This window comes from Vidua chalybeata, chromosome 2, assembly GCF_026979565.1.
Source record: "Vidua chalybeata isolate OUT-0048 chromosome 2, bVidCha1 merged haplotype, whole genome shotgun sequence".
Lineage (NCBI taxonomy): Eukaryota > Metazoa > Chordata > Aves > Passeriformes > Viduidae > Vidua > Vidua chalybeata.
The window spans coordinates 98,391,441-98,407,819 of record NC_071531.1 but is presented as its reverse complement, the minus strand read 5'-3'; the positions used below and the strand labels follow the sequence as shown (position 1 = coordinate 98,407,819).

Genomic DNA, 16,379 nt, shown 5'->3' with positions numbered 1-16,379 from the left:
AGGGGGAATGGCTTTCAACTGAAAGAGGGCAGGTTTAGACTAGAGATTAGGAGAAATTCTTTCCTATGAGGGGGTAAGGCACTGGCACAGGCTTCCCAGAAAAGTTGTGCATGTTCCAGCCCTGGAATTGTTTAAGACCAAGTTGAATGAGGCTTTGAACAACCTGGTCTTGTGGAAGGTATCCTTGCCCATGGCAGGAGGGCTGGAACTGGATCTCCAAGGCTCCTTTCCACTCACATCATTCTATGATTCTGTAACTCTGCATTTCAGTAAAAAAATGTAACTAAACAATGCTGTAAAGTCTTCTTTTCTTGATCATTCTGTGTTCTAGACACCAAAACTCTTTACTGAACTTTTCACTAGCAACACCATCCCACCTTCTCCAAAATCTCGTATTTTATTCCTACTTATCTTAGATTTTGAGGTGTACCCTATCATAATCAGTCAACTTGAGTGTCCACTAGAATTTTCCTCTCCAAAATCCAATACTGTACGTGCTAAAATTGAAGTCTCAGTGATTTAACTGATGCAAGGCAAAATTTACTTTTAGATTTGCTCCCTATTGGCAATTTACTCATTTATCTATGCAAGAATACTCTAGAACACTTATACTGAAAAATCAGACTAAATCTGAAGTTCTTTAGAAGACAATGATAATATTTATCACCTACCACTCTTCTGGAAGCAGGGCAGATTTAAGGAACACTATATGCTGTGCTCAACAGTTCAGCAGCTTGATATTCCTGGTTTGGAAAAAACCCAAATACAGAGAAGTCCCAGGCAAGACATTACTACTCATTTAATCAATTTACTCTAAAACCTCTAACAATACTTTGACTAAAGATAGTTTTTCAGAGTTAGCCATTCATAAAGTCTCTACTGGGAGGACTCCAAGCTTCTCTCTAAGGGCAAATAATTTGCTCAGATTTTCCATTAGGGTTTTATCTTTGTTTCATACTTCCATTACTTCAGCCGTCTGATCGTACCCTATTACAAATCTGTCTCAATATTTTTTTACTCTTTTTCTTGCTTTTTATCAAGCTGATCTTCAAAATATTTCACTATTCCATTACGGTTTTCACATTTAGTGTACAAAAATCTCCCATCTTTTCCTCATTTAGAGAGCTACCACTCTTTAGAAATATTCATAAAAAAGGTTATCACCTCTGCAGAAATTTTTGCTGTCCAGTACCACAGATTTTTTGAGCTCTAATACTCTTTAGGCAATCTCCATATTACCTGGGTTTTATCCTTTTAACTGTTCTTTTGTATTTCATTTTAAACTTAGTACAAGTGTTTTCTCTTTTAAAGCAGCTCTGGTACATTTTCTTTTTACCATCCTCCTTTAAAAACAGTACAGGTTGATAACTGGGATATCAGTTTTAACTCCATGGAACCAATGACTGTTAGTGAACAGTTTAGTGCCCCCCCACTAAACTAAGGGCTCCCAGTCTTACAGAGCCTCCTACTGGCACAGCAGTTTTTAAAAAAATCAGTTTGTCAGGGTCATCAGGATCACCAAGAATCAGTGATACAATGTTGGGGACAGAGGCTTGCTAGGAGCACATGAAGTTCCCAAGGATCCTGTGGTGCATTCTGGCAGCCAAACTTGGTTGCCATGGCTGGATCATGATCAGTGCTCCTTGCTTGAAGTCTGCTGACACTATTTCTAACCCAACACTTTGTGTCCCTGACACATGAGATGACCACTGCATATCAATGTGTTTAATTCATACTTGTCAATTGTGGCAATTACAGACTGTACATGAAAAACACATGAATGCACTTTACATTGGCTTGACCACCTAATTTTATTCATGCTTCTTACTGAGGATTTCTCCAGACTGCTGCCCAGCTTGATTTTCTCCTCTTTACCATTGGAGCTGATACCCTAGTGACAGACTGCTCTATTGTAACACTCTGAATGTCCATAATTTAGTCATCCTCGCCTTGAAAGACCTAAAGCATATTTCAACTTCATCCAATTACAAGAAATGCAGGTATACATATAGCACCATATTCTGCATACTCTTGCTAGACTTTTGGAAGATTTATTTTAAAACTTGCAGACCAAAAGGCACAATTTCCAATCTTACGTGGTAGGGTGAGGTGGGGAGAGTGGGACAGGATATGACAGGAAGATTGACAAAGCCCAGATTTTACTCCCCAAAAAAACAGACCTAAATGATTCAGATGATCTTCTGTCCTGATTTGCCATTTCTTTGCAGTACTTAAAGCTTGTGTTTCAGATGAACCATTTTAGAAATACAGCAGGTCATCAGCACCTTCCTACAGCCTCAGAAGAGACACATATATAATGCAACAGGGTATAAAAGAAACAGTCCTAAGTACAACTGCTAGCTTCCCTTCAAGGAACCATTACCACTGTAAGCAGAATAACACTTTTACAACACCTGCAAGACCCAGCATGTAGGGAACTGATAGGTATTTACGATGGATTTATAATCCAGTAGAAAAGCTAAACATTTTCCCCAGCTAACACAGGTCAGTTAAGACAAAGAGAAGAGACAAAATTATTCTGCAACTTAACCTAGGATTCATTCCCAGGTTCCAGGCTGGGAGGACATCTGCTGAAGTCTATAGATACCAGCTAAAGCCTAGCAAGAGGTTACCAATGGATCTAATACAGGGTTTGACATCCACAGCTTCTGACTATGATCACATCTCCCCATAATGTGCTCCAACAAGTGACTTGATGGAACACTGCAACAGCACATCTCAACACTAACCCCCAAGCCAAGGCTGAACTGTTTCACTGGATAAACAAAAACAGTCTCCAAATCTCAGACAGGGAAAACACAGCACAGGCAAAATCCTACAAATCACAAAACGATGACAGCTGCAGCATCTGAACCATGAGGACACTCCTAAACACAAGGTATTAATGTACTGTGCATTAAGTGCAAACCGTAAAAATGAGTAACTGCCAGTCAGCATTAAGAAATAAGAACACAACACTTATCAAGCTGTGCTACGACATTACATCTTAATTGTTATACATGACTCAAGGCAGACTTAAGTTCATAAGGCTTTTGTAACATGAGATTTCTTCTCCCCAGTTCACCACATGTAAGGAACAATTATTTACCACTATGTTTGACAGGCTGATATGACCACAGTAATGCACCAAGTATTTTAAGTTTTGTTACAAGTCAAAAGTAGATGTTGAGCAGTATTTCTAATTTCAAGTTCCTCAGCATTTTGTTATTTTATAAAATAAAGCATGAAAACCCCCAAAAGATCTGCTACATGTTGTTGGATAAATTAGTGTTTCGCTTCTATCCTGAATTTCTGAATATTCTTCCAAAGTCAGACACAAACAGTTACCTATGAATAATCACTCCATATCACCTTCCACTTGAAGGAAAAATAATTCCTAGTTCCCTCAAATCTGAAATTAATTTCATATACCAAAGAAGAAAATCACTGCACACATTAGGGTTGCTGTGTTAAGGGCTGGAAAGGAACTTTGTTTCACTGTGATACAAAACACAAAAATGTTAAGCTGACAAAAGACAAGAGATTTAAGAGACACTAAAGCTTAGAGAAAAGAAAAAGGAAAAGACTGCCATGGTCCCTGTAAAACTGCCTTTGACACACTCAGTGGGCAGAAGGAACACAGAATACGGCTGTCCACATCAGATCAGTGTTTCAGATCTCTCAACAAGTGTGGCATCTCTCTCAACAAGATGACAAGAAACTCAAAAGTTCAGGTTCAGCCACCTGAGGCGAAGGGAAATGTCTTCCTTATTTTTCAATTGATACTTCTTTTATGACAGAACACAAAACTGCATCAAACTCTTGATATCAAAAATCAGTGGCCTCTGGAATTCTAAATTATCAGCATAAGCCATACCACCAGCAATTCAAAGAATTACTTCTCAGTGACCAAATATTTGGAAACCTTTCACCAAACCACACGTGCCACACAAGTAACATTCGTGAAACTGCATATGAGGGTGCACAGGATGTATATGCTCATTATGTGTCGAAGAGCCACTTCCACTCCTGTCCCACTGCCACTTGGTGCCTTACCACGAGCCATGCAGACCTTTCTAGAAAAGAAGGATTGCTTTCAAGTGTTGAGTAACATTGAGGTTCTATGGCGGTAAGTCTAACAAGCTTTTCTAGCCTTTGCTTAACATAAAAAATATATAACAGCATAGTACATGAAACTACATGAAAAGGCAACCCATATAGTTTCTGTAGTAAAAAAAAAAAAACAAAATTCAAGGAACCCCAAAACAAGTCAGCTGTACTTGTACATGAGAACAAGATAACAATTTTCAAAATCCTCTGTAGTAAAGTGTTGTACCAGGAAGGGGAGTGGGAGGAGGGCCAAATCCCCAAACCCTACTATAGTTATACAGGGCTGCAGGAAAAAAAATCAAGCTAATCCAAAAGGATAAAAACCACACCTTAGACAAAGCAGTCAGAATAGTCATCAACATCATATCTAAAAATCAATCTTAATTGATTATAAACACTTTGAAGTTCCTTAAGTATATAACTTTTGGAATCACAGAATTCTGGACACTTGGTAAGATTACTTCATCTCCAGTTTCAGTACAAATCAGCAACCCAAAACTATTTAAATATATGGGTGATACAACTAGTCAGAAGGTCGGGTCATTACATTACATTTTGTATGCTGGGATACAGAATCCTTAAACAAAATTAAAAATTAAGTTTCATGTACAGGGTGCTTAATAATGTAGATTTGCTGCACAGAAAAAATAATCAAATGCTGCAGCAGTAAGTGGTATGAATTTTAATAATTTTAACTACTTTTAGCTATACCAGTTGTGTCAGAAAGAAGATTAAAGCATAACCAGCATTTAACAACTAAAAATCTATCCACCATTGCAACAACATAGGGAGCTCAGTGTGGTGCTCATCCTGAGCATCCACCTCATTAAGTGGGATACCTCAGCAGTGTCAACTTTTAATCAACACATTTAGACCACTTCCATTACAACTTGAGCAAGCAAGTCCACAATCAGAAATGAAGAGGCAGGAAACAGATGTTTTCATCCAGGCAGCACATCAATACTGCCAGCTGCCCCACAACCAGCTAGCTGCCTACCCCCACTCTTCTGCAGGCCAGCTAGCAATATCAGCCTCGAGCTAGCCCACAGAAGTGGGAAAGCCAGCATCATCTTGACAAGACTGATGCCGTTAAGTTTCAGCTTTCATATTTTTCACATTCTGTACTGCATTAGTACATAACTCCGAACTTCATATAAAGTGTTAGCAAGCTCTCTTCACAGTTTAGTTAGACAAAACAATCCTTTTCCAGCCTGAGAACCAAGGACAACATTGCAGCTTCAGGCCCAAAAAGTGTAAACAACAGCGAATTGAGGAGAGCAATCTGGGAGGATGGGACTTCATAACCTGAAGCTGTAATTGGACAATTAACCCCAATATGTAATTGGATGAAAACTTATAAACGTGTGAAAACTCTTTTCACACTTTTATAAGTTTTGGTCCAAGTACATATTGGACCTGTCATCCATCTTGGGTGGAGCCACGGCCGGGCTCTTGCACTGCCCAAGGTGTATCCTTTGAAGGCCTTTTAATAAATACCTACTTTATTCCTTTAACACTGTCTAGCCTTTCTTCTAGGTAGCCTCTCAAGGCATCAAGACAAACACAACAGCCCAATGTCAGCTTTGGCTATCCTGTGGATACACAAGTTATGTTTCTGGGAACTTTAGTATGATGTTCATTTAATGCCTTTGAAAAATCAGCTATTAAATGGAGAGAACAAATTCACTGACCAATTCTAAGTTCTCTGAATCTACAAACAACATTAAATTCTTTATTTATGCTTTTGTCTCTCAACATCACAGAAACAGGTCTCAAAAAATCAGAAGTTACATGCTTAGAGGAAAGAGCTACCCTGAACACATAGCTGGGTTAGTAAAGCAGCTTGATTAAACATACAGGGAGCCCAACTAGCTCAGCATTTGCAAGTCAATTCTAGACTACTTCCACCTGCCCAACTGAAAAATCTGGCCCAGTTCCAACAGCTGGATTGGATTTAACTAATGCCTTCCCTCTTGCATACAAGAATATCCTTGAGTACAATTTTTATACTTCACAACACAGGTGCGGGTGCAAGACAGTAAAAGGTGATGTTTGTATAGATGAAGTAAACACTGATCTTTCCTAGAAATTGCTTTACTGGCCTTTTTCCCCTATTCCTTCCCTGACACCTCTTCAAAAGTATGAAATATTGCAATTCTGCACATGAAAGTGCAGAAGCCTCAGGAGCCAGGCTGGTTTGGGGCAGAAAAAAAGCTCATCAAAATGCTTGTATACAAGCATTTATTGTGTTTTATTGTTATGAGCTTTTATAGGTAGTTCAAAACTCCCTGGTATAGACAGCTCGTTGGTCTCATCTTTATGCCCCCCAGCTCCTGGATTAGTGATATGCTTGCAGCTTAGAAAGGATGGTGATTGGGTGGAGCCCCTGTGTCAACCCAGAAGCCAGTTTATGGAACTGGGCTGGGTTTCTTATTTATAAGTGGATTAATGCCCAGAACAAGCCAGCTTGTACTGTGATATAATGTGGCAACAGATTAAGACTTCTTGACACTTTAAATAGGTACAAGGATTTGAGATTTGGTACTTTTATGTTACAGGAATATGCTTTTGCCAGTACACAAACTTCTAAAAAGGTAATTAGTTATTTCGCTTTATTGCATGAGCAGTATAGTAAATTCTTTAGAGCTTCCTGGAAAGAGAAGATTAACCTGTCCTTGAGGGAGAACAAATGAAATACCTACACAACTCCTTGGTCTTGCCTAAGACATTACACCCCTTTTATCCTCTCCCAAAGTTTCTAGGCAAGAATCCCTCCCATCCCTTTTGAGCAGGGAAAGCAGCAGACCTGTCTAGTCAAGCGGAAAAACCTGACTGCCTGCACAAAAGACAAGGAAGCCCTTTTCCCTTCCACAGTCCAGAAGACTAGAAGAGTCTGAAGAAGAGTCTAAAAGACCAACAATTTTTTTACTAATAGATGTTACCAGAAACCAAACCTACCACCTAATGCCACATTTCACAGACAAAATACCATATTCACCTGTGTACAGGACATCAAAGCAGCAAAGCAAAATTAGGACCTTTCATGGTAACTAGGTGCAAACAACTGACTAAAATTTTGATCTTCAGATCAACATGAAGATTTAAATACTTTCAAATGTAAAAACTTATATGAAATTGTAGATAACCACTTTCAAGAAATTCATTACAAAATTAAGTTTGGTCAGAAAGGCTTCACAGATTTCTGGGGCAAACACCAGAAGACCAGAGATTCTTAAACATGCCAAATATTTACACTAGTGTCCCTTAGAAAGAAAAAAAAAAATCATACAAGGCTAAATACTAGCCAGGTACCTTCTTGTGCAATCTGTGTTTGAAGAAAGACACTCCCTTTTCTTAAAGGAAAAAAGTCTTCAACTGTAATACCAAAGTACCTCAGATGATCATTCTGTGAATGCAATGATATATTTATAAACACCTTCCTGTGAAGTGGGGAAAAAAGCTTTGTAATTCCATCTATAAAATGGGAAAATAATTGCAATTTGCATACATTCACAGGGTGCCATGAAAAAAAAACAATAAATCAAGTCCCTAGAGAGCTAGGCTATATTCAACTACAGCAGACTTTTTTGGTATAATATTACATGGTTCAAATGAAATCAGATTTTCTTTGCTGTTTTTTGAAAGATATAATCAAAAGGCAAAAAAATATTAAACATGTGCTAGCTGCCTAATTAAATCTATGAAGAGATCATTCTGCTCAAGATGCAAGAGAAAACAACAAACCCAGCTGACAACACAGGAAGAAGATAGAGCATTAGGAATTAGAAAATGCACTCTGGCAACATCCCACAATCTTATGAACCTTGTCAGCTGCCCTTTGGATTTAATCATTTCAGTACCTGAATTCTAGATGCTTCTACCTCACTTTTAATGTGACAGAAACATAGAATCAATGTGTTTACATTACTTGAACATTTTGGGTATCATACTGCTCTCCTTGAGGATTCCTTCAGTTTCTTAAAATTCCAATTTATACATCCTTCCATTAAAAAAAAAAGGTGCTGTCACATTGATTGCACATGTCAGTGCTCCTTTAATGCCTCTTCTTGTCTGGAAGGTTGCTCCTCAGTGCTGTTTGATGAGTGCTATGAACACTACAGATTCTTCTTGCACACTTGGCAAACAGTGGTTAACAGGATCCTGATGAATCGCAGCAGGGCTCCCTCCTGAAGTGGAAAGCCTTCTGTATCTGGCTGAAAGTCAGATTTTTATTGCAGAGAAATCACTACCACTGACTTTGCACCTAACATTTATTACATGTGCACAAAAAGAAGTGAGAGGCCTTGATGCCAAAAAGCTGCATACAAAGAGTATTTGCTGGTTAGGGTGACTTCAGTTACCTCAGCAAGACACAACATCTCTCCGCAGCATTTCATCAGCCTTCTGACTTACATTGTAGCTGATTAAGAGGAGGCAAGGACTGGAACTCCAAGAACTGCAAACCTGAAATCTGACACTGTACCTGGTCAGGAATCCCCTACTGCATGTCTGAAAACCTGGGCACAAGCCACACTAGTACCCTGTGTGACTGACCACCTTCTCCTTGTACAGGTGAGCTCTATGTCCCACACCAGCAAGTTTGCAGTGAGGCTTAAACACTCAATAAAACACATCTCCATTACGCTTACAAGTCTTGAAACTGAAACAAGTCTCCAAACTGATTTTGAGAATCACTTACTCTACCACCACCTCCAAAGTCCACCTGTTACTGAACTGGACAATAACAAAGGTTAAAAATGCTCAAGAAGAGGTCCTCAGCTGATGAGACATGACAGAGTATGAGGGAAATGAGTAATTCAGTAACAGGTGTTTGAATGAAGAAGATACAAATTTGTCTCCTGTTCTGCAGACACTAGTACATGATATATTCCTATTTTGTACTTGCTGTACTTTTTAAATACACACAAAATCAAGTTCAAAGCTGACTGCAACATTTGCTTAGCCTGAGAAAGGAGACAAGTGTCAGGTGACCCAGAGGAGCCTCCCCAGCAGATTTAATGGTGTTAATCTGATTGTGAAGGGATAACAATCCAACAGTTAAATACCACTAGACAAGATATACCTTCTCCCCTTCACACTGACCTCTTTGAGCCACCACTGGTCTTCTCCAGATGTGAAGGGCTGGCTCAGGAAGCTAAGGGAGCAGAAAATTAAAGAAATATGAAGAGCTTTGCAACTAGTTCACTCCAAGGCACAGACAGTTCTGATGCAGGACTAACTTTTTGGAAGATACCAGTGCTTTTGACTACCCACATCAAATTTTGTGAAATGGAATACAAAGCTCAGTTTCTGCTATTATATTAGTAAGCAGTAATGTCAATTCAGTATCAGAGTTTCCCACAGCAGGTATTTTGGAAACAACTGACAGACTCCATTATTGGAAAAGATACAGGTTTTGGACTTCTTTTTCAAATCAGGTCAGTTGATAATTTGTCTTTACTACTTGATGACACAACCCATTATCTACTAGGTTCATTACCTCCTCTAGCCTGTTATAAATTAGATGCCTCATTCCACTTCTAATCCCACAACAAACACAAATCTGATCGGTTACTTGTAGCTGCTGCATCTTCTTAATTGCTGTCTTTCCATATAATGCAGTTTTAAAGGACAAAACATTCTGCTTAGATATGTGCTGGAACTGTACAATTATAAAAGCCTCAAAAAACTTATGTAAAAAATAATTAAAGGGCCCTTTAAAACTAGTCTGACTGTTACACTGCTACCAGCTGTGACCAGACTTCAATATTCTACAAATTAAAAATCAATCCTTTCATAACCGAAGCTTTAGAGATACCAGTGCCACTGCTATAGTGTTAGAAATACACAAGAATGAAGAAAAACAAATTCTGTAATTACAGGAAGATTACCAGAGGCTTGGTATATCACAACAGCAAACAGCAATAATTGGGCCTCAATACAGCAAGCACAGATCCCAATCAGCTTATGAAGATTATGTTCATCACAAGATACCATCTCCAAACTGCATTTCCACAGGTATTTTGGTAATAAACACTGATTTCCCAATATATCTGTGTATTTAAATCTTTTAAAATGTAATGCATTCAAGTGATTTTGAACCTCACAGAAAACACTACACTACATCTAAATGGACTTATTAGGTGTTTGCTTTCTGCCAAGAGTCACGAACATTTCACAGTGTTGAACTATTTACTTGCAGACTAAAGCTTGAAAAATTCTGCAGCAATAGCAACCAAAGAGGCTTCTCACATCTGTACCTTACTTCCTACCTATGTAATTCTTTCCAAGGTACAAACATGTACACTTTTATTCTCCCAAGAGTATATATACTGGGTTTAAAGGGTAATAAAGAAGCAGCTGGAGTTAAAAAAAAACAACTCTGCATGAGAGCACTGGATCTTGTATTACATCTAGTTCCCAACAGGAAGTTACCTGCCACTTGTGTTTTCACTTTACCTACTGAAACTCACCAAGTCAGTGAACCTTACAGCAGGTCCATAGTACCTTAAACCCACTAAAACCAGCTGTTAAATCCCTACTCCCTTCTGGTATCCTTTCCTGTGCCAAAGTGAAATGCAGGGAGCTGACCAACCTGTACTGTGAAATTTTGAAAGAAACTGCATTGGTACAAAGTTGCTAGGAGTAACAGGATTTCTGGGACTGCTACAACACTTATTTGTTTTGTGAAGCCTTGGAGGGGAATATGGGGAGACAGCAAAAACTCCGCTTAGTGCACAGAACAGCACCCAGAACTGAGCTGGCAGTAGCCATGTCCATTCATTCGCTAACACTGTGCAGGTATGGAACCCCCATTGCAAAAAGCCTTTGACACTTGACAGGAACACAGCTTTAAGCCAGCCTTTTTCCAGATGCCCAGAGACTGCACAGATTTGGCCTCCCCAGAACAATGTTCCTCTGCTTACAAAAAATGGATGGCAGCATGATAGAAAAATGGGACTGAATTCAAGCATCCTCAAAAACTAGATCCTCACTGTTACCAACACAGGAGCAGTAAATACACTGAATCTGCCAGAGCTGATGACTGAGATCTGGGCTAAACCTGCTTTCTTTCTTTCTCATTTGGGGTGAGAATGCTGAAGGTACAGAATAAAAATGTATCTGTCAAAGTTCCTGATCCCAAAGGTGATACAGACTTAAAGATCACACAACTGCCTGTAAGTGGGAAAAAGACATCAGTGACCAGGAGTTCAGAAACTAAAAATCAAACAGAGCAGGAGTATGGTGAAAGATGACAGAGTGGCTGTATTTCCTTTTGGTAAATGGCCCTCAACAAATCACAGAAGGATAACCCCCCAGCCTAACCAACAGAAGATCAAGGACTTGTCTTCTTTTGACTTATGACTAGGAGTATGACAAGTATACAAAAAGGAAAATTTAACCCCAGTCACTGAAGTGTTTTTACATAAAGTTATTCAGTTTTTAACACACTAATTCCTTTCTAGGTTTTGGGTTTCTTTCTCTCATTGGTTGATTTTCTTTTAAATGAGTGCACATAGAGTTTTAATTTAGTATGCGCTTCGCTTATTTCATGACCACACAGTCTCATTATATCACACACAAAAACACCAACAAGTCATGCAGACATCCCTACAAATTATAACACCTCTGCTTATCAAGACTTTTTCCTCAGTTTTAGTCAGGGATGCTGACTAATCCTGACAGAAAGAAACGGGCTGATTGTTTGATCCATCACCTTAAACATCAGAACTGTGAGTCAACAAATGGGTGCCTGCTACTGTAATAAAGAATAAGCAACATTTCTAATCCAAAACACTGAAGGAGTAAATAATGCTAGGAAGGATGTTACTAACCAAAGAATGAAGCTGAAGAACTGCAAAAATCAGAAGGTTCAAATTAGGTTTTCTAAAATCTAAGCTAGCTTAGACATCAATATAAACAAATAAACACAGTTACAATGAGTGTCACAACTTAAGTGATTGCAACTGTTTAATTTTGTCCTGTGAAGCCTCAACTGTACTGCAACAATTAGTGCTGGATATTTAGGGAAAAAACATCACTGAGACTTAAGACTCATGTCCATAATTAACACAGGAAAAGCCTTCTCATTTTATGTGTAACAATTGAAAAAACCTCTTTCACATCTCAGGAGAACACAGAATTCAGAAGGTTGTGAGGAGAGAGCTGGCAGTTGCTTGTCCAGATGAAGCCATGAGTGTCTTGGCTCCTTATTGATCAGCTCTGAAGGTTCAGGTTAACTCTGTCTGCTGCTAATCACATTATTACCTATAAAAATAGAAAAATCTCACTAATTAAAGAAAGAACAGAAACTCACATTAAGTGAAGAACACTTACTTTTTGGCATTTGATGCTGCCCTTTTGAGGGCTAAGTATTTTTTTGAATGTAAGTACCCCAAAATCAAAATTCCAGTTCAGTATCAACAACTTTACCTCCCTAAAAGAGGAAGACAACAAAGAGGTATGGAACTTCCACCCAAACTTGAAACTAGAAAAAGGAGAATGAACCTGTACAGGTCAAAGATTCAGAACCTTTGATTTCTGCTGAACAGATCTGTTCCTCTGCTCTTAGAAAATCACAATGAGAAGCTGTATGGGATCCATAGCAAAATCCAAAAGTACTTACACATCTTTTGTTTCACTTAAAGTAGCATTAAGAAAAAGCAAAGACAATTATATGTCCCAGCAAACCCAGTAATAAAATATGAGTTAAGTACAAATTAAAGGAGTAAGTATTTTGGTCTGCCAGAATAGTCTGTACCCAGAGGGGATCAATAGTAATTCTTAAGTATTTAATAGCAGTCAAAGGAAGATTACTAAAGAATGTGTTCAAGCCTGATGTCTTCAAAGGCAATGACTGTTTCCAGGCAGAAGGTGACTCAATTGCCACTGTTTTCAAACTGAAGCTGAGACTGTACAGCTTTGAATATTTTAAATTTTCCAGAGGATATAATCTATATATCAGATCATGATTTATTATGTCATCATTCTAAATACTTCATTTCTCTTTGGTTGAATTTGACAAAATGAGAAGATGCAGATCAATGCCAATGAAAGCACTGATGCCTCCTGATGTCCAAAGCTGAGTACAGAAAACTGGAGGCAGGATCTCTATGTCAAACTCTTTATTGCAGTACAGGGAGCAAAGCAAGTGTATTTAATTGCTGACAGTCGGGAATTAGGTATATTCGATTAAGAAAACAAATACTTTGTGTAGAGCCAATAACTTTCACTACATCTGCAAAATCAGCAGGTCAGTCTGTGTACCAGTTCCTCAAGAGAGGCACAGTAATTAATGGCAATTATATCGCTCTGCTGTGCTCATTCATTCTCCACTCTAAACTTAATTTACATTGTTTTACTTTTAGAGGCTTAAGTTATATAAAGTTTACTCCAGAAGGGTACTTCTAACACAAACTTTTAAATACCCAGATCAGAAAAGAGTCAAAAAGGAGGTTTAGTAGAAAATCTCAGACATTTAATACAAATTAAGCTGTTTCGAAAGACACTGAAACATTTCCAATCTTTAATAGTCCTTTAAATGAACCTAAATTTCATTTTAGCATATCTCCATGGCTATACAACTTTAAAATACCTCTGCATTTTATCTACTTGTTAGTAGATAAAAAGAAATATGTTACCTAGATTTTAACCCTTTTTCAAAAGCACATATGACAGCTTTAACTACGTTACCATTATTGGAGCTCTGCATCAGTCTTAGGCTCAGCCACAGAAAGGAAATCAGTCAGCACACTGGAAGACAACTCCAGGGATATACTTCTCTGTAAGAGCAAATACACTACTCCACAATAATTACTCCTCTTCAGGGGAAAATGAGAGCTAAGCTACCTTAGCTGGTCTGGCAGAAGTAACCTCAGCAAAGCTTACGCGGTCCATTCCCTCCTTCCTCCCCATGCAGGCAGATATTCAATTCCCCTCGTCTTGAGCATGCTATAATATAAGCAAGCGTGGATGACAGATCAGCTCACACTAGGCATGAACATACCTAACCTTTCCCTGTTTAGAGCTCTGATGGATTCAGGCCAGTTACTGAGAAAGCAGCAACAAAGCCAGTAACCAATACGGAGAGATGAGACAAGGACAAAATGAATGAGGAGCAGCAGGAAGAGCCTCACTGGATGAGAAAAGGAAAAAGAAATGCACCACGCCCCCTCCTTACCCTGAGAAGCTACTGCTAAACAGAAGGATGGGTAATTTTTAGTTACTTTCTAACATTTACTAATGTTAGCCCGAAGTGTTGAAGTTACCATACTCTTTACATGCAAGATTTTCTGTAAGAAAGATTCACTGATGTAGACTTAAATAAAAATTAAAGATTACTTTACACTGTGAATGTCATCTTAAAGACACTGCTGCTGCTAAGCCTGACCTGCATAAAATTGTCTCCACCCAAACAATAGCAGCAGAAGTGTGAATTCTGCTAAAACACAGAATGTGCTTTCAGAGCACTAAAATTCCAGTCTACTGATTATAAAAGTTAAGTGATAAAATAAACAGAACCATGGAAAACACCCTCAGGTGAAGTCAAAGTATTCTGACACATATTTAGGTTTTCACTCTAGCGAATCCTAAGCCGATTTTAATTCTAGCCTGATTTCAGAGCTCCCTCCCCCCTCCTTTCCTATTACAGAAACTTAAATACGAGATTTGGGATTTCCTCTTTCAGTTGCGAGTAGAACTGAAGATGTGTCCGATAATGACACGCAGATACGAAGACCTCTGGAACATCTCTAGGGAATAAGCTTCCAATAACCCTTAAACTCTCAAATTCAGGGGATTAAGCTACTACCCCATTAGCCTTACCGAGCACCGCACTCCTTCTCCATTTAGACGCAGATGCCCAAAAAACCATTACTGATATGCCTACCAGCATTTGAAAATAAAATATAAAAACTGAAAGGAAAAAAGGGGCTGATACACGGTAGGACAAGAAACAAAACGGGCCAGCACAGCACACTGTAACCAGGCTCACCAGAGCGTGGGAGCGGTCCCCGGCACCAGCAAAGGCCTCCGTGCGCGGCAGCGGCACCGCGGGGCGAGGGCAGGGCAGCCCCGAGCTCCGGCGGAAGGGCCGCCACCGCCCCGGGGGGCGGCACAAAAGGCGGCCGGCACCATTGTCCGAGGCCCCATCCTAGCCCCGGGCAGGGGGAAGGCGGCAAGACGGGGAGGCCGCCGGGATGGGAGCGGGGAGCGCCGCGGGAAGAGAAGGTGCCGCATCCCGCCGGCCCTGCCCGGGGCCCGGCGAGCCGGGCAGGCGGCGGAGGGGCCCGCGGGCGGCCCGGCCGCGCCAACCCTTCCCCCCGCCGCCGCCTCCGCCCCCCGCCGGCCGCGCCCGCCCGCATGACGGCGAAGGAAAAAAACCCCTCAGGCGTTCCCCCCGCCGCCTCCTCCCGCCGCGAGCGCGGCCCGGCCCGGCCCGGCCCCTCCTCTGGCGGCCACCGGCGGAGGCCGGGCCCGGCCGGGGCCCCGCCGGCCCCACACGCACCTCCGCGTCGCGGCCCTTGTTCTTGAAGCTCTTGATGCGGTGGCTCTCCAGGCCGGTGGCGGCGGCGTTCTCGGCCATGGCGGCTCCCGGCGGCTCCTGCGAGGCGGCTCCGGCGGCTCCCGGCGGCGGCTCGCGCGAGGGGCGGAGGGAAGCGGGACGCGCTCCGTGACGAGCGCGAAGGGGGGAAAACGGGCGGGGAGGGGGAAGGGGGGGGGGGGGGCCGCTGGCGCGCGCGCGCGCCGTTGCTGAGTGACTGGGAGAGGGCTGGGGGGGCGGAGAACGGGCGGCGCGAGCGCACGTGACGCGAAGGGCGGGCGGACGCCGCCCAATCGCGGCGCGGGCTCGCGGCTCCGGGCACGCCCAATCGCCGCGCCGGTCCCGCCCCCGCCCCGCGTGGCATTCTGGGGCGTGTAGTTCCAGCGGGCCGCGGCTCTGCACGTGCAGCGGCGGCCCGGCCGCGGGGCTCCCGCTCGACGCCGGGCGCTCTGGGGCTCCGGGAGAGCCGAGGGCCTAACGATACTGTGCATACAGAATCGCAGAACAGGTCAGGTTGGAAGGCACTACAGTGGGACATCTGGTCCGATCTCCCTGCTAAAACAGGGCGAGCCCTGTTTGGACGCAGGATCGTGTCCAAATGGTTCTTGGTATCTCCAGTAAAGGAGACTCCACAGTCTTCTCTCTGGGCAAACTGTTCCAGTGTGTGGTCACTCACACGGTAAAGAAGTTTTTTCTCATGTTCAGGTGGAACTTACTGTGCATCAGT

General features: G+C 41.4%; 1 protein-coding gene across 3 annotated transcripts in view; it reads right to left on the bottom strand.

The window, feature by feature from the left end:
- KPNA3 (karyopherin subunit alpha 3) overlaps positions 1 to 15,814 on the bottom strand; it is a 45,465-nt gene extending 29,651 nt beyond the window's left edge. The window contains exon 1 of one of the 3 annotated variants that reach the window (XM_053934434.1): positions 15,617 to 15,814. In XM_053934434.1, coding sequence (XP_053790409.1) covers positions 15,617 to 15,694 — 78 coding nt within the window. In that variant the 5' untranslated portion in view covers positions 15,695 to 15,814. Of the gene's footprint in view, positions 1 to 671; positions 726 to 9,213; positions 9,235 to 15,616 lie in introns of those variants that run through there. The other 2 variants (XM_053934436.1, XM_053934435.1) reach the window with 2 other exon arrangements.
- Positions 15,815 to 16,379: the final 565 nt, after the last annotated feature.